At 49.4% G+C, this 18,661-nt stretch overlaps 1 protein-coding gene across 5 annotated transcripts in view; it reads right to left on the reverse strand.

Annotated features, from left to right (window-relative positions):
• Positions 1 to 747: 747 nt before the first annotated feature.
• iqsec2b (IQ motif and Sec7 domain ArfGEF 2b) overlaps positions 748 to 18,661 on the reverse strand; it is a 48,683-nt gene continuing 30,769 nt past the window's right edge. For 2 of the 5 annotated variants that reach the window (XM_028995015.1, XM_028995017.1), the window contains exons 2-14: positions 16,049 to 16,292; positions 14,733 to 15,062; positions 12,211 to 13,271; positions 11,965 to 12,123; positions 11,480 to 11,602; positions 11,242 to 11,408; positions 10,908 to 11,047; positions 10,110 to 10,235; positions 9,839 to 9,938; positions 9,316 to 9,477; positions 5,487 to 5,690; positions 4,760 to 4,809; positions 748 to 4,364 (exon numbers count right to left, since the gene is read on the reverse strand). In XM_028995015.1, the coding sequence (XP_028850848.1) occupies positions 2,988 to 4,364; positions 4,760 to 4,809; positions 5,487 to 5,690; positions 9,316 to 9,477; positions 9,839 to 9,938; positions 10,110 to 10,235; positions 10,908 to 11,047; positions 11,242 to 11,408; positions 11,480 to 11,602; positions 11,965 to 12,123; positions 12,211 to 13,271; positions 14,733 to 15,062; positions 16,049 to 16,292 (4,243 nt within the window). In that variant the 3' untranslated portion in view covers positions 748 to 2,987. Of the gene's footprint in view, positions 4,379 to 4,759; positions 4,810 to 5,486; positions 5,691 to 9,315; positions 9,478 to 9,838; positions 9,939 to 10,109; positions 10,236 to 10,907; positions 11,048 to 11,241; positions 11,409 to 11,479; positions 11,603 to 11,964; positions 12,124 to 12,210; positions 13,272 to 14,732; positions 15,063 to 16,048; positions 16,293 to 18,661 lie in introns of all 5 variants that reach the window. The other 3 variants (XM_028995016.1, XM_028995018.1, XM_028995021.1) reach the window with 3 other exon arrangements.

The following is an 18,661-nucleotide window of genomic DNA, read 5'->3' on the forward strand; positions in this document are numbered from 1 at the left end:
TAATGTCTGAATACTCTGTAAATTGCTATAAATGTATTCAGTAATGCATTTCGTTACAGTACATAAAAAGTTATGTATTCAGAACACATTGGATATATTCGGTGTAGGGTTTCCAACTTAAAAAGTCTAGCTTCAGTTAAAATGAATGGTGCAAATGATGACATTTAATTGCAATCTTAATGTGGCATTGGGTCATGCGAAGAGAAGGCTGGTCAGAGTCGTATTGACCATATAAGGTGACCTGTCCATTAGGTGGAAATGATGAGAAATCACTTCTTCCACGGCACGTTGCAATGTGTTTTGCTAATTCAGAATGTTGCAATACATCTAGGTGGATATTTTGAGAATTGCATGTTTGCGTTCCAGCATTAACGCAAATAAAATGCAAAATGACCCCCCCCCCCCCATGTCGTTTCCCGTTCCACCTTAAGTGCCGCGATTCTTCCGTTCTACCTTATCTGCTGCACACTCGGCTGCAACGACGTTGTTGCGCCTGCAGGGGACGCAGTTCCCCTTCACAAAGGAGATGCGCCTAATCTGCCCATACTTAACAGAACGGAAAAAAAACTGTATATAACACGGAAATGACCAGATGTATTCTCCACAGTTACACTTACCTGAAATGTGAACATTTCCCAGCAGTAGAACAAAGGTTTTTAACGCTTTGGGCCACTAAATACCACCAAAAAACTTAAATCATATCCATCTTGTGAGATTATGGAAGGAACTTGACTCAACACTCAAAAGGACTTTTCCCACAGCAAGGACACTTTATAATCTCAGAAGCAATAAATATTCTCATGTTTCTCTATTCATTCGATGAAACATATATACAGTAAGTCATTTCTCTTAAAAGTAAAATAAATAAAACTGCTCTGATGCACACACACACACACACACACACACACACACACACACACACACACACATGTACAGCTTTACTAACACAGCAGACTTTGCCACTTTGTCCAAGGTGAACCCATCATCCATCAGGACAAAAATCTCTCATCCTCTGATGTAGGTACTAACACACTGATGGTGAAAAACATCCATTCCATTGTCAATATTAAATAATATAAGTTCTATTGTATGTACATTAAGTTTACAGCACGCTTCATTCAATAAGTGCAGGTGTGTTCATGCAGTAGGGTCTGTAAAAGAGAACAGAGACGTCATTCGAATGGGGTAAATTTGCAATTAACCAACCTCCTGTGCAACTAACCTCAATCCTTTCATTATCGGAATATCCTGCCACTTAAGAGTGGAACATTTAGTTATTGGTAAATTTTTTTCCAGTGCATAATCTCAGGATGTAACTGTTCTGTACGCTGAAATTCTATAGGTCCATCTAACAGTAAGAGCAGTCGCCCATATCCTGGGTGTATACGGATGGAGGAGGCCCACGCATGTGCAAGAGCAACATGAATTGCATTCATTCTAAAAAAATGTCTTTGAGGAAGTTTAAAGTCCAGAATAAATCAGGTTCAGAGTTTCAGTTTAAATTCAGACCATCCTCATGTCCAACGCAGTGTCAGTGGAAGACCTCCAGTGACCCTACAGGTCCATTTACTGAGATTTCCAGCACATGCTGCTATTCTCCACCCTGTCTGATTGTCCTGCTGACGTCCTGGACGAGAAACCGGGAGTTGCACTGTGTACAGAACATCTGCCCCTTCGCTATATCATGCGTTTTATAGGGAATCGGACAAAATCCAAGCCAAAGATGCCTTATTCTCTACATCTAGTGAACAATTGGATGTTTCACACACAGGGTTGGTTTAGTTAAAAAAGGAGGTTATCAAAACCTGGGCAAAAACTGGTTACAATATCCTGGAAGAAATACAACCAATAGAAAACAAACCGGTAAATAAACAGCAATAAGTAACATTAAGTTCATAGTAACATTTCTTTAGAAGCAACTGTTATTGTCAACAGCGATCACCAGTAAAAACTCGACACACTTCACACACTCACTGCGCTCTCCTTTCTCCTCAAAGAGCGAGAGGGTTGAGAAATATCGCTATGTACATTCCTTTTTATAATACCGTCATTTGTAACACTAAATATATATATATATTTCGCTTAAGAATTCGATTTCATTAAAGTCGTCATAACAAACACTTATATACCAACAAAATATATCTGAAAAGGAAAATTCTAATTGGCATCGTCAATGCAGACGCAGCGGGTAAAACAGAAAGGCTATGGAAGATGAGACATAGATAACACATTCGATCTAATATGAACATTAAAAATGTGCTTGTCGTGCTTCATTTCATGGCAGTGTCACACCAAATTCTCATCAAAGGCCTTAAAATATAAATATTCCATAGCACCAAAGTATTATTTTTCACCCGAGATGTTTCCTTTTTTCTGACAATTTCTCTCCTTTTTAAATGAAAAGTAATTCAATGAAAAGTAATTAAAGCAATGATAATATTGTCTCTTACAAAAAAAAGTTCTAAACCACAAAAAGATGGATTTCCGTGCCAAAAATAAAAGACCTACCGCCAAGGGCATTATTGCAAAGTAAATGGATATTTTGCAACCCGCAGCTTACACGCGCTTTCCTACACTCCGCCGCACCGGGACGTAGGCCGTTTATTCGTCCAGGAGAGTCCTGCATGGTCCGGCGTGGTCCCAGAATGTCCAAAGTTCCATGCAGACGTTCCTTTTTCCCTCATGTTAACCCTCGGTAGCAGATATATGGCTATTAGCAGTTTAGGAGTGTGTGTGTGTGTGTGTAGATGTCCAGAATGTGTATCCTGCACACATTCACCTCTGGCCTTTGTATCCTGTGATGTGTTTTTTTTTTTTTTTTTTTGTTGCATATGTTGCATCTCATTTTTGAGACAGGACAGGTTCGGTTCATTTTGAAGCATAATTTAGATATAATTTATAACACTGTAGTGTACAGGTGTGTATCGGGCAATGAGAACGCTTGAGGACAGAATTTGACCTTTAACCTCAGCAGGCGGCCCCTCCCACTACACCTGCGGGAAGCGCAGATGGAAGTAGCAGAGTCGGAGGAGGCGGTGCTTCTTCTTGTTGCCGCCGCCGCCGTCGGCCCTGCCTCTGCCGTCGTGCTCCTCGAGCCGGAAGGAGCCCCGCCCGCCCCTGAGACCCCAGCCGTGGCGGGGGCGGCTCACACCACCGTGCTGATTCGGTTGGTAGGCTTGGATTTGGAGCTGCCGGTCGTGCCGGTCGACCCGGGGCCAGTCGGGGCCGGCGGCGCCACCTGCTGGGGGGGCGGAGGCGGCGCCGCGGACGGCGGCTGGCTGGGGTGCTGGGGGGGGAGTGGGGAGAGAGGCGTAAGAGGGGTAAGGGGGGAGGAAGGGGGGGGTAAAGGGGAGTGGAGGGGGGGAGGGGGGATGGAGGACAGCGGAGGGTACTGGGGCAGATACGGGCCGGCCGGGGGCGCGTGGTGGGCAGTGGCGGAAGCGGAGGGCAACGGGGGGAAGGCCAAGGGTGCCGGGGGCGGGGCGGACGACGGGGGCGGCGGCGGCGTGCCGAAGACGAAGTGTTGTTGGTGCGCGGGGTGCGTGGCGGGGTGCGGCGTTTGCACGTGGGTGTGGGAGAGTGCGTGCGGGTGCGGGTGCGAGTATGACAGCGTCAGGGGGGGCTTGCAGCCTTGTCCCACGCCAGCGCCCCCTCTGGCCGAGTGTGTGGGCGGTGTGTGGAAGAGTGCAAACGGGGGGTGCGGGGATTGTGGGGAGAGAGGAGAAAGGGGGGGAGGGGGGCAGCTCACCGCCATACTGTTGACGTAGCGACCCTGCTGAATAATATGCTGGGAAAGGGGCGGGTACGGAACGTGGGAGGAAAGGGTGGGCGCGGGGCGGCGGGGCAGGGTGACGCGCTGCAGGGTGTGGTGCGGTTGCCCAGCTGGGGGCGTGGTCTGCACGTGGAAGCGGTGGTGGTGGTAGTACGGGGGAGGGGGCTGGCCAACCGTATTGCTGTAGAACTGGGCGTGCAGGGCCTGGATCTTGGAAGGGCCCTCTGACAGGCACAGGGACGTAGGGGAGAGTGGCAGCGGGCCGCCTGTGGTGGGCGGGGCCACAGGGGCCGGGTAAGGTGGCCCCGGGGGGATAAGGGGCGGCGGCGGCTTGGCTCGCTTGCCCCCAAACAGGGAACCCAGGAAGGAGCTGCTGCTGGAACCCCCAGAGCCACTCCCCATCGTCCCTCTCTCTCCGCTGCTGTTGGAGGCTGGCCCACCTCCAGTCCCCGCAGCTGTGTGCTGTTGCCCCGGCCCACCCCCCACCCCCACTCCGGGGCTCAGGATGGGGCGGTGAGGCCGGTAGTCTTCGATGCCATAGCAGCTCGGTAGAACAGTGGCTACTGGATAACGCTGGTGAGGCCTCGGGCTGCTAATGATGGAACCCTAAGAGGAACAGAGAGGGGGAGTGGGGTGGGGGGAAGGTGTGTAGACAGTGCAAGAGAGAGAGAGAGATGGGCAGGGGGTATACGGGGGGGTTGGGGAAAGGTACAGGGCGGGAAGGGGGGGGTGAACTCATTAGAGTGGTCGTCATGTGACCTCACTCTGCAGCCATAAAAAAACAAGGATAAAACACAAAAAAACACGACGAATGTGCAACAAAGGAACCTGATAGAACTGGAAAAAAAACACAACAAACACAAACGGTGGCATCTCCTCGGGACACACGGGCACACACAGGACCGCATGCACGGGGTGGCCGCATGCGTCGGGGTCATTTTAATGCCAGCAACACACCTGCGGAGACTCACGCTCACTCAGACTTACTTCCATTGTACTGTCCAGGGAACCCACACTGTTCCTGCGACCTCGCTTCCCTGCACCCAACCAAAAGACTTCAAGTTTATGGCCGCCAGACTGACCTCAGAGCAGTAATTACTAAGTGAATAACGGCACCGTCTGCATTTTAACAGGGTTCACGGCAGGTAAAAAGGCCTGATTCGTGTCACACGTGCAGCTGCCTGATATGTGTGTTCATGTGTATGTATATGCATGTGTGTGCAATCAGGGTGTTAGTGACCTGAGAAAGACATTTAACCCCGAGTGTCTCCAGGGGGACTGTCCCTCTGACTACTGATCGTAAGTCGCTCTGGATAAGGGAGTCCGATAAATGCCATACATGTAATAGTATGTAGATGTGTGCGTTGTTCAATTTATGGAAGTGTGTGATAAATGCCTCAAAATACATTAGAATGACATGGTGCTGAACTGAATAGCAGAATAACATTTTCCATAAAAGATGTCCCTTCATTCCACATACAGAAGTAGCAGAAGTGACGACAGACACTTCTAGGGCCAAACTTGTGGAAAGGTTGGATTTGCAAGGTTGTACAGAATTCATGGGGGGTCGGCTGAATTTGCGTTAATTGTTGCAATCATAAAATATTAGAGGGAATGATGAATGATTAAGATTCTTCAGTGGCAAAAGCAACATTTACATTTATGATAGATCTCTTATCAATACCAAATTTTCATAATTAGCAGTGTGCGTTACCTGTCTCAGACAGGTCCCTGAGGGAGGAGCTCAGTGCCGTTCGTTTCAGGCCCTCGCCGGCAGAGTAGTTGTCATCCAGACTGGGTCTTCCCATGGTGCCGTTCACCACTTCGCTCTTTATGCCCCCGGCGATGCCGGAGCCGCCCATGATGCCGCCGGCCAGCAGACTGGGCCGCATCACCCCCTTCTGCTTCTCCAACTCCGCTTTGGATGAAAGAGACCAGAGAATTTCAATGATAAAGATTATTAAAATGTATGTATTACTTTATGTCGTGTAATTACCCTGCTAGATCAACAGAAAGTGACAAGATGACATAAATTTACTTTACCAGAATGATGTGGTATATTTATATAGCAAATTGAGAGAATAATGCTGCATTCATTGTAACTAATATGTAATTAACTAATTAATTACACTCATACTCATTACCAAACAAAATTCCTGCTGAACTTTTCAAGCGTGTGTGGATGTGTCTCTTTCAGGCTTCCCTGAGGGGAGGAGCTGTAGAACTACTGGCTCCGCCTTCTGTGTGGTGATTGGACGCTAGAGAAGGATTTAAGGATGCTGAGTTTGGGAGGTCTGCTCGCGATCTTGCATTTTGCGGTTGAAATTTGCTGCTCGTCGTGTGTTGGACTGTGCGCCTGTGTGTTTTGTTGTCACCTGTCATTTGCCTGGCTTTAGGACGGGACCCGACCACCGCAACATTCATTGTATTTGTCTGTTCAGTCAATGTAAATTTAAAGCACTCAGGTCCCATCAACACAAGAACACTTTTCGCTAAAACGTGTTTTCGGTTTCTGTTATCATGCAAACGGCATTTTAACCCCCCTCCACATCTGTAAATGGTGCTGTAACTCCCTGCTCTCCTTGTTTGGAGTCTAGTTCTCCTCCACGGTGAGCTAAATACGTTGTTGTTCTCCAGCCTTGTCTTTTCATTAGAAATGTGCCCCGTTACATTCCTGGACGTATGCTCCCACGTGTTCTGTGTGTCTGGCTGTGTTTTTGCGTCCTGTCTCTTTTAGGTTGACTTCATGGGAGGAGTTGAAGCCTTCCAGCTCCACCTACCATCTGCCATTGGTCACCTACACTTATATAAAGAGACTTCAGATGGTGTTCGGGAGGTCCCCAGGGTCTGCTAGGTCCTTATGCTTTTGGGAGGTCCCCAGGGTCCACGGAGATCTGCATGGAGCTCCGTTGGGGATCTCATTCGTGTTTCTTGTTGCTTTGTGTGATAGACCCTTTATTTTAGCCTGTTAGCTGTTAGCCTGTCATGTGCCGTTTTTGGTAACTTGTGCGTGTTTTAGTTATCCCTGCTGTTATCCCATCCCTTCCTTTAGGCTGTTTTGATGTTGGTTAGCTGTCCTGAGTCCTCTGTCTTATTGAACCTGTTAGCACACTGTAAATAAAAGCACTGTTTGTATCGTTTGTTTGGTTGCATGTGAAAAAGTGGACCTCCTCCTCTCTACACCCTTGTTGCATTTCTGAGACCCCTAGACTTAGGAACGTGACAAATGGGGGCTCGTCCGGGATTTTTTTTCCCTTTGGTTTGGTGTTTGTGAGCAGAATCATATATCCGGTAAGTTAGGGTGTCTCTTGGGGTCTTTGCTGTGGCAATGCCCTCCCTGCAGAGCACCACTTTTGTTATTTCGCTTTGTTATTTTTCCTTTTTTTTTTTTTGGAGCTAATCCGGGTGGGGGTACGCCGTCACATGGACAGCCTCAGCTTGAGTCTGACCGGGGTGACGTTCGGCGTTCCAAGTTGCCTCCAATCGGTACCCTCCGAAGAGCAGATAGGTTAAGGTAGCTTGTGTTAGGCATGTTTAGGACCGGATTTGCAATTTTGCTGTTGTGTTTGTGGCCTCAGGTATACGTTCGGTGGAGAGGAGTTTGGGTAGGCTTGGGTGGTTGTTAGTATTCAGCTTTTTGTTTTTTGGCGTACAAGTTTGTGTGGGGCAGTTGATCTGTTTGTGTACACAGGTGTGGGTCTAAAGTTAGCACAAGATGCATTTTGTGTGTGGTGGCTGTGATTGTATCATTTGTGGACATTCGTTAGTGCTCCTTCTGCATTCGTTCGGCACAGTGTTTGAAAGAGACGCTGTTTGAATTGCTGTGTGGTGTTCGCTCACTCTCAGTAGTGAGGTTCTTCGGCGGAAGGATATACTGTTTCGGTTGTGGAGCGTGTTGGTCAATAGGAACGTTTTTCCCAGCCCTGCCTGCTGATGTGCTCTTGTCAAGCATTTCTGCCGATCCGGCGAGTGACTCTGATGCGGATGTAAAAATCCGTGAGTGCTCATTGGAGAAGCGTGAGATGGTGCAGGAGCTTCAGCTTTTTGCCAACTGGAGTGTCAGCATGAGCTTGAGCTCAGAAAGTTGGAGCAGCAGGTTGGAATGGAACGTGACTAAGTACCAGAATAAGCACTGAGTGTGCTTTTGTGTAAAGCTCCCGTTCGGGTTAAGTCTAGGACTGCTGTTGTATGGGGTGCGTCTGTTTGTGGGCCTACTGTCTCTTAGGTTATTAGCCCCCAAGAGCAGTGTGGAGTGCCCAGTTCGCCCTATTATTTTTCCCCATCACTGACATTTTTGTATTTCTGTGGAAGTGGGGGAAATATTTCATTGGACCATAGTTTTCTTAAGTTTTGCCCTATTTTACAACCACCACCATTTTTGGTTTTGAGTATACAAATTTGTTGTCCACTGCTTGTTTTTGGACCTTCGAAAAAATTGTGAGATTCATTGAATAGTGCAGATATTGTATTTGAGGGGCAATGCTTTATCTTGTGCTCTCTTGGATCAACCGAAGGGTTGATATTTGGTGGTGGGGGTGTTACGTCCCTGGACGTATGCTCCCACGTGTTCTGTGTGTCTGGCTGAGTTTTTGCGTCCTGTCTCTTTTAGGTTGACTTCATGGGAGGAGTTGAAGCCTTCCAACTCCACCTACCATTGGTCACCTCCACTTATAGGTGCCTAACCCCTTCACTTAGGAACGTGACACCCGTAGAGAGGATTTCTTGTAGTTGCTGCAGCACAACTGTGGCTACCCGATTTGAACCGTGTGCTCGTGTGTTAGGTTAGAGTTAGGTTTAGGAGTTGAGGCCGTGTTGCTACCCGATTTGGACTGGAAACCCGATTTGAACCGTCTGCTCGTGTGTTAGGTTAGGGTTAGGAGTTTAGGCCATGTTGCTACCTGATTTGGACTGGAAACCCAATTTGAACCGTGTGCTCGTGTGTTAGGTTAGAGTTAGGTTTAGGAATTTAGGCCGTGTTGCTACCCGATTTGGACTGGAAACCCGATTTGAACGTGTGCTCGTGTGTTAGGTTAGGGTTAGGTTTAGGAGTTTAGGCCGTGTTGCTACCCGATTTGGACTGGAAACCAGTTTGAACCGTGTGCGTGTGTTAGGGTTAGGAGTTTAGGCCGTGTTGCTACCCGGTTTGGACTGGAAACCCAATTTGAACCGTGTGCTCATGTGTTTGGTTAGGGTTAGGTTAAGGAGTACGGTTTAGCAGTACGGTTAATTTAAGATAGTACCACAGAGGCTTTCAGAGCATGCATGCACTGCCCACATCAAGTTACTGGTCCAAATCGGGTAGCAACAACAACCACAGACGTGATATCCACCATTGTTGTAAGTATGACACGTTGGGGGTTGTAGGTCAGGTTGGAGGTTGAGCTAATACGTCAGCGTTTTCACACAAAAACGCAGAAAAGAGAGGTTCACTCTGGAAACCGTTTCTGTGTTTTCCAGTGTGTGTGTTCTCCATCATTGTTACCTTCTCACCCCCTGTGGACTGGGAACGTAACGCGAGAACATTTGTAAGGAGAGCTACTCACACTCCACTCGGTACTTCTCCATCTCCTGCACCTCGGCGATGCTCTCCCGCAGGTCGCTGACGAAGCGGGTGCGGTCCTGCTGGCTGGGAGCGGTGAAGACGATCAGAACCTTCCTCTCACCTCCTGGGATGGCCGAGGTCAGCCTGACACCATGTGGGTAGTCTGAGGGAGACATGGGCAGGCATGCTCAACTTGAAATGAACTGTGTTCTGTATTCCAATGATGCTTCGAAAGCACACACACACCTTGAAGATGACCCTTTTTTTTCCTCAAAAACGTGCTGCTCTCTCTTGCAGGTACTTTCATTGTACAATTTCTGAATTTCTCTACTGTACTGTAGTTACTGTAGATTTGTAATATAATGTTTTTGATGCTATTATAACTAGTAGCACAAAAAAAAAGCCCATCTGGAATTACATAACCAAAATTATGTAATAATCACAGCAGGCCAATTTCAAACCGTCTACACTACCACATGCACCATTAAACGTCATTATAAAGGCAACTCGAGAGGAGAACTTACACGAGTTCTGAAACATGTGAACCTGCATCTCCACCAGAGGAAAGGACTGTCTAAAACTGTATGTCACCGAGGTTTTCTTTTTCTGGAAGATTTTTGTGACCTGCAGTGGCAAAGTGGCGAAAACAAGTCATGATTAGACAAAAAAAATGCATTAAATTCATTGGATGTTCGAGCAGCTGCTGGTCCAGTATCTTTCATTTTGCAAGTTTTTTACTTTTTCTGTTTTTTTTTGTCAAAATGGAAATGAGCTGGATGTGACAGACAGCCGTACCACCAGCAGGTCATTGAAGAGGAAGACCTCCCGCTGGTGGACTCCGGTTCTCTGGGGCCGGTTGGGGTCCGGCACTTCATACAACTGACAACAACACACCAGCCTGCGGTGGGGCAGAGACAGAACCTGTAGACGAAAGCAACGAGAAAAGCTCACATCACGTCCATGACTAGTCCCGTGCTCATTTGGAACGCAAGCTTTATATTGTATGGCATTGTAGCCCATTCCAGTCTTGTGTAGGTCCACATTCTTGTCCCAGACATCCTTTATCTGGGTCATGGAGTTTGGAATCTGGATAAACTGATTCTATGGGCAGGTGTCTTTTACAGAGGTACCCAGTGACATCTGTATGAAATACAACTGGGAGCCAGAAATCTTGCTGACTAATAGGGGATCAAATGCTTATCTCTCACTGTTAAAATAAACCTACTATTGAGATGATAGACAAATGATGTCTTTCTAAACTGGCAAACTTACAAAATGACCAGGGAATCAGATAATTATTTATTCTACTGTGCCTGGTTCCTGCTTCTCATTGGTACCATTTTACATACAAATTTCCATGTAACTAATCTACCTTAATAAATTAGAAACTATTACTTCGTATAATGTTTATTGTGCCATGCCTCTTTATGCCCAGGTAACATCAGAAGAGTTCAAATACATTGCTAACAATTCATGGAGTCAGATTAATATTGTCAACATGATCTGTGATGTCCACCCTTCACTGTCTGACTCCACACAGCATGGCCCCAAAAGGTCAGAAAATAGGGTTACTTCTCTGTCCGCTGGACTCACAGGCTTCTTGCCAACGATCACTCTCTCCACCGCCTGTACTTGGGAGACATGGTCGTCGTTGGTCCTCAGCTCCCACTTCTGAATGCGCTGAAAGATCCCAACCAGGAGGTCTCTGGGAATGTCTTGGCCGTTGTCCACCCCTGGCACCATAAAATGATGAGAAATGACCAACACAGACCGGCAATAATCTCCTCTTACAAATTAAATCCACTAAAAAAAAGTAACTTTTGTAGTACTAGAATCTGAGTGCTCAGTCCAGGTTCCTTCGTAAAGTGCAATTTATGAAACACTCCATATTGGCAGTTGTTTTGTGTGCTTTGTTCGGTGTGTGCACCTCTCAGGTTCTTGATGAAGTCGTCCAGCTTCATCTTCCTCTCGGGCTTGACGCTGGGGCTATACATGTCCGTGTTCAGGAGGATGATGGCAAAGGCCAGGATGAAGATGGTGTCCGGGTTCTGGAACTGCCGTATGAGTGCTGGGTTGCAGACGCAGTAGCGCTGACTGATAGAAAGGGATAAAAATGACGTGTTGCTTTTGCGCTGCATCCACAAAAAAAAAGCAGAGACACGCACCTGAAGGCCTCGATCAGCCTCTCCACCTTCTGAGCTTCACCTTGCACTCTGATCTGGGCCTGGAACTTCCGCAGGGCGTCGTCCAGGTCCATGCCGGAGAAGTCCATCTCATCAACTACACAGCTGCCACCCAGACAAAGGGAGAAATTAGGGGACGTGACTTTTATGGATGAGAATCCTTGGTTTAGTTTCCCATTCAAGCCTAGTCCTAGACTAAAGGTGGTAGTAGCCTAGCGGGTAACACACTCGCCTGTGAACCAGAAGACCCGGGTTCAAACCCCACTTACTACCATCGTGTCCCTGAGCAAGACATTTAACCCTGAGTGTCTCCAGGGGGGGACTGTCCCTGTAACTACTTATTGTAAGTCGCTCTGGATAAGAGCATCTAATAAACTCTGTAAATGTAAATGTAAGTTCCAGGAAATGCCGATTCTGAATAAATGGCAATTAAACTTTATAACGTCTACAGTCTTCAAGCGACTCACTCGAGAACGTCTTTGTTGAATTGCTGACGGCCACCCAGGAACTCTCCGATCATCTGCCGACTCAGGCCCTTCCTCTCCAGGATGAAGCGGGCAGTGCCCACCGGCGTGTCCGACACGAAGCCCCTCTCGATCAGGTACTGGATCCCCTTTTCCGGCTTCCTGGTGAGAGACGAGAGGGACAGACATCAACGGGCATGTCAGGAAAAGAAGAAAGCGCGCTCCCCCGTGCTCCCCCGTCCCTCGTACTTGTTGAAGAGGTTGAGGCCGATGCGGTACTGCCTCCTCTGCACCACGTCGTTGTTGAAGGCCGGCGAGTCCCAGCTGTGGCGGCTCTCTCTCTGGTAGGTCTGCTTGCCCAGCGGGGGGAGTGGCTCGCGGAGGCTGTCGCGCGACGAGGAGCCCGAGCTGCAGTTGAGGGTCTCGTTGGAGTTGGTGGTGGAGTTGAGCGAGTCGTTGTCGCCGTCCGAGCAGCAGGGCTGCTCCAGTGCGCCGGAGGGCAGGGCGGCGGAGGACGAGGAGGACAGCGGGGTGGTTGGGGGCTGCTGGGGCGAGGAGGACGACGAGGGGGTGTCGGGGTAGGGGTGGTGATGGTGGTGGTGGTGATGGTGGGCCACGTGGTGGGGTATGTGGGTGGGTAGTGGCCGACTGGCAGGCCTCGTCTGGCCCTGGGCCGCGGCGCAGGAGGCCGCCATGGTCCGGGCGTTGGGGTTGTGCTTCAGCGTTCCCTGGGGGGAGCTGCCGCCTCCGGGGGAGTCCTGCTCGTAGACCAGCTGCCTGGTGAGGGAGCCGCGGTCGGAGCGGTCGCTCATGTCCACCGAGCTGTCGCTGGGGGGCTCGATGGTCAGCACGGGCAGGTGGGATCCCCGTAGGCGGTAGTCCCGGCACTCTGTGCAGGGGGTGCTGCGCCGACTGTTGCTGCTGCCCCCTCCCTCTGTGTCCCGGCTGTCCTCCCGGCCCCCCACCCCGCTGCTCGTCGGGCCCCAGAACTCAGTGTCCGTGCTGCTGGGGGCTCTGTCCAAGGAAAGGGGGGAGGAGGGCATCCCGTCGTCCATGTAGAGCGTGACGTCACTGTAGGACGTGCCCGTGCTGTCCTCATGCATGCTCAGCCCCCCTCCCCCACTGCTGCCCCGATCCCGGTCCCCGATGCCCCGCCGCAACGAGGAGGATGGGTGGCTGCTGTTGCTCCATAAGCACTCTCCGTAGTCGTCTGCCATGCTGCCCCCGACGTCTGCGCTGCCGTCCTGGGAGTCATCGCGGCCCGGCCGACACGTCAGGGCGTCGTCGATCGAGTCGGCAAGAGACTTGACCTGCAGACGTGACACCAGCGTCAACCACAGTAACCATAAAACACGCAATACTCAGAACTAAGGTAATTAACTGTGAAGACCAGAGCAAAACTAGGTATAAGTGAGTGTGAAGTGATTGTCACTTGTGATACACAGCAGCACAGCACACAGTGCACACAGTGAAATTTGTTCTCTGCATTTAACCCATCACCCTCGGTGAGCAGTGGGCAGCCATGATAGGCACCCGGGGAGCAGTGTGTGGGGACGGTGCTTTGCTCAGTGGTACCTCAGTGGCACCTTGGCGGATCGGGATTTGAACCGGCAACCTTCTGATTACGGGGGCGCTTCCTTAACCGCTAGGCCACCGCTAGGTCTTACTGGTTTGTTAATGGAGTTGCCGAAGCTCATGCTGCACAGCTGATGGGGGCGAACGCAGGGAGAAATGCGGATATTGGGCGAACCCATGAAGATGGCCGAAAGGGGGAAGGTGTCGCAGTTCAGGGATTTTTGCATGTGAAACCCTGTTTTGTGTATGTGTACCCTGTGTGCATTTTGGGGGGTGGTACTGGCCAGTTGGGTTATAATGGTTGTCACAGTTACCACGTCTGGGTAATAATTTGTGTCCTTGTTCCTTTGGCTGCTTGTCATTACGTCATTAAACATGATTAAGAAAACAGCATGCAAGCACTGTATTTTTTGTTAGTACCGTAGTATAACCATAATCGCAATCGTAATTTACCAGTCACATTAACACAACTTTTACAAAATGCAAAGACTATGTTAGATTAAGTCTACTTGTCTGCTCATATTTTAAACTTATTTGTTGGACGGCTGAAAAAAAAGTCTTTGTTGAGTCTTTTGCTTAGACACTTTTACTGCATTTGCTGCATTTACACATGCTGGTTGTGAGGTAATTTGAGGTAGGATCCACCTTTCATACAGCGTTCGTGCAATCTTGAACTGATACACGTAGACCAGTGGTCCTCAAACCAAACTACGACCGACATTATAATGCAGAAACATAGGCCAATTAAACCAGTTTATGTACAAGGCAGCTTTATTCGTAATTTGAAAAAGATTTATTATTGCCCCTGGCAACACTGCAGTCAAGCACACCGTACTGCCTTCAGCGTTTTAAACATAAAGACAAACAGCAGCTGGGAAAACTATCAATAATCTCAGCGACCACTAGAGGGAGCCAAACGCTACCAAGGAGAGCCAAGGATGTACAAGCTACATTTACGGCCCTTATCCAGAGCGACTTACGACCAGTAGTTACAGGGACAGTCCCCCCTCCTGGAGACACTCAGGGTTGCTGGAGTCTTGCTCAGGGACACAATGGCAGTAAGTGGGATTTGAACCAAGGTCTTCTGGTTCACAGGTGAGTCTTACCCACCGGGCTAGTACCACGAGGTTTAAAAGCAGCTCCATGAGAAGCTGCCTGAGAAGACACATGAAAACTGAAGTCCAGACCACACTGACCTGTTTGGAGAAGGAGTCCTCCAGGTGAGTGAAGTCCACCGGCCGGGTTCCGGGCTCCATGTCTGGGATGCACGTGGAGTGGGGCGTGCCTGGGCCGTAGTGGGTGGGGGTCTGCGTGGGTGTTTGCGTCTGTGGCGGCCGCTCGTCGAACGAGTACTGCATCCTCATGTTGGAGAGGATGATGCGGCGGCTCAGTCGGCTCTCGGACGCCGAGCTGCGCAGGCGCTCGAAGTTCTTGTTCATGCGGTACTGCCGGAACGCCGTCTGGATGGTGCGCGCGGCGCGCCTGCTCAGGAAGTAGCCGCCGTACTTCCTCTCCAGCATCTCCACCTGTTGTTTACAAAGAGTTGCTTCAACGTACAGGAACAGTGAAAATTGAACACATTTGCTAATTGTGACCATATATGGACAATTTCCCATTCCAGACCCCTGAAAGTGTAGTAAGCACTTGTGAGGTCATATTCGATCAGAAGTGTCCATTCTAGGTCTTTGTGCAGGCCAGGTCTTCTGAATGTCCCATTTTATTCACCAATTATTTTTATTAGTATTTTGGGCGTGTTTTTTCCAAAATTCACAATAAATTTTGCAATATTTTTGCCCTTCATAAAGTGAAGAGGTGTGCATGATAATACCTACTTTATGAGAGGTGCCCATGATGTGACGAATGATTAGTCAGCTAAAAAAACCCAGACAAGTGGGCAGCGGTGGCATAGTGGTAAAGGAAGTGACCCCGAAATCAGAAGGTTGCCGGTTCGATTGCCGATCCAGGAAGGTTGTCACTGCTCACCGGGGCGCCTCTCATGGCTGCCCACTGCTCACTGACGGTGATGGTTAAATGCAGAGGACTTGTTTTACTGTGTGCACCGTGTGCTGTGCTGCTGTGTATCACAATGACAATCACTTCACCTTAAAAAAAGGATTTTGGAAAAACTACGCAATAGGATTTAAAATCCGTGGCTTCACAAAAATACGTGGTAAATTGATGGTTTCGTCAAATTTGACGTGATGTTACTCAAACGAGTCCTTCTTTTCACAGGTTGAGGAACATTCATCGCTTGGATCTCACACTTGCCAAGGGACACACTTCTAAATAGGAGGTTCCTCCAGAATGAGATCAACAAGTGGCGGTAATTATCTGTACGGTAGACCATCAAATCTAACAACGCCCAGAGGCTCTTCATGAAGGCCACACCCTGGTAGATCCAAGCCCTGAACTGAGAGATATCCGCGGGGCATAGAGCTCACGATACGAACATGCACTGGCGTACCCGACGGTATCTGGGTGGGCTCGGACCCCTACCCCCGTGGTGCCGTACCTTCTTGTCCTGCAGGTCGGTGGACAGCTCGTAGCTGTCCGAAAGCGCTTTACATCTCTTGTTCTCCTCTTCCTCCTGCTTCCGCAGGGCCAGGCTCGCCGGCTGGTGGCGGGTGTGCTGGGCCCAGGCAAGGCTGGCCGGGCTTGGGCCCCGGGGGCCTGCGGGGCCGCCGCTGCCGTCGCCGTAGCGATCAGGGCCGGGCAGGAACGCGCCCGACTCTGCGTTCGGGAGCTCCCCTTCAGCGCTGGATACAAGTAAGACGAGGAGGGGAAGAGGAAACAGAGAAAGCAGTAAAATACCACTTCTGCAGACATGGCGTGCACACATTACCCCACGAAGGTGGCGTGATGCAGATCAAGGTGATAAAACAGAACGAGCTGTCCCTGAGAAGTTCGCACTTTAGATCGCTGATGACAGGAACGCTGCGGATAAGCCGCGGGGGTTCACTTGCCACCCATCCCCAACCCCTCCATCCTGTTTACACTCACTTGCGGTCCGGAGTCTTCAAGTCCAGCATGTCCGTCGTGTTCAACGCCACAGAGCCCGAGGTAGAGCGCGGCAAATATTCACGAGGCGCCGGGGAGGTCGAAGCGAAAGCATCCGCCAATCCTTACATACACACAAAGAAACCTCAGAAGTATGACTGCAATGCTAAACCTTCCCATCCTGGAACCGCAGAGGGTCACATGACCCATGCAAGCTTCCTGCCCCTTTCGAGTTGTTCAACGCTCATCCATTCTTTCCAGATCCAGAAGTAAAAGCAACCGCTTTTTAATCTTTAACCTCACATTTCAACTCCCCATACACCCTATAAAATCCCACGTTGCTGAACACTCACATTTCTGCTCTGACATGCACAAACCTCAGCGCTACCAGGAACGAAGAAAACACACACACACACACACACTGAACCCAGTCGCTGAGAACAGAAGTCCGTAGATGTCCCCCTGTAATCCTGGCAGACTGCAGCACTCTGGACAGGAGGACGGGGGCTCAGGTGGTGACCTCAGCAGGGTCACATGCTTCTGCGTGGACTCCTCTCAATCCAGACAGACAGGAAACGCATGGCCTTGTTCACAAAAAGGACGTAATTGCAGCGAGATCTCGCCAGCTTCCTGTGTTTATCAGGGAGGCAGGAAAACTGGACCGAGCTCCGAGTAAACGGAGGCGCTTCACGACGAGCTCGGCCGCTGTTTACGGTCAAAACTGGGGTTTCCCGTTTCACTCTCAGCTGACTTTACCTGCGTCACGATCTGCTGCCAAGGGGTCACGGAGCTCCTGACCCTGCAAGGCCTGAGTATAGTGACCAGAAGTCCAGAACCTCACACGGCCGGGCAGAGGTGTGTGTGAGAGCCAGAGGAGGGCTGACGCTCTTTCCGGAACAGACGTATTTGCTCTTGTTTACGACAGTGGGTGAGACCAGTTGAAGACCAGGACACGTTTTATCGCCACTGCTGGTAACGGCCACGGAGCAGGTTCACCGTGCGAAAGAACGGCCCTGCCCATCCCGTCACGGCACTTTCCATCAAAGCAGATCGAGATTAATGATTAGATGAGAACAAAGGAAGAAAAGGGGAACCGTGAAAACACGTGGAAGGAAGAAACGTGAAATTCTCCAGCCTCATAGTGCCCGTGCTTCACACTTTTATAGGAGAACTATTTGCCGACATGCTGAGTAGAATATACCATTTACATTTACATTTATGGCTTTTATGAGACACCCTTATTCAGAGCGACTTACAATCAGTAGTTACAGGGACAGTCCCCCTGGAGCAACTCAGGGTTAAGTGTCTTGCTCAGGGACACGATGGTAGTAAGTGGGATTTGAACCTGGCTCTTCTGGTTCATAGGCGAGTGTATTACCCACTAGGATACTGCCACCCTATGCCCTTCATCATCACAAAATGTTACATCAACATTAAATTGTTCGATGAACATTGATGCATTTTTTTATGCATATACACACTCATACACAAACTCTAGAACACAACTGCCCACCATGTCTGTGAAGACTCTCAAACATCCAGGTCAATTTGTCTGAAAGTTGAGTCGTGGCAACTGGACTTTCTTTCTTTAATGTAGAGACGTTTCATTCTGCATCCACAGAACTTTGTCACTCTGAGGGAAGACATAACTTATCTTCAGTTATCTTCTATAATGCTCCATCCCCCCAAAAACCAGGCCCAATTCACACGTGCACCAGGTTGGCCACATTCGACGACCCGCTTAATGGGGGCAGGAGGTGCTGTCAGGGCAGGGCGGTCACATCCATCCACCCCCTTCCCTGCCTTTGCTTTTCCTAACAAGCCCATTCAAGGCAGGAGTGACGTGAAACCAACCTAGAGGACACATTCGGGATCACAAGCCAACTTGCCTCAGATTGACAAAGTTCTGTGGATGCAGAATGAAAGGTCTCTACATTAAAGAAAGAAAGTCCAGTTGCCGTGACTCAACTTCCAGAAGACTGCCCACCATGTTGACATGTTATTCGGGCCGGCAGGGCAGCTATTTTGGCAACACAACATTGTGCCTCCTCTGAATGAATCATATTCTCCATGCGTATGACTTATACTCTGGCTGTTTAAAGAAAGCCTTGTGGTCAGATTTTCAGTC

This window comes from Denticeps clupeoides, chromosome 10, assembly GCF_900700375.1.
Source record: "Denticeps clupeoides chromosome 10, fDenClu1.1, whole genome shotgun sequence".
NCBI lineage: Eukaryota > Metazoa > Chordata > Actinopteri > Clupeiformes > Denticipitidae > Denticeps > Denticeps clupeoides.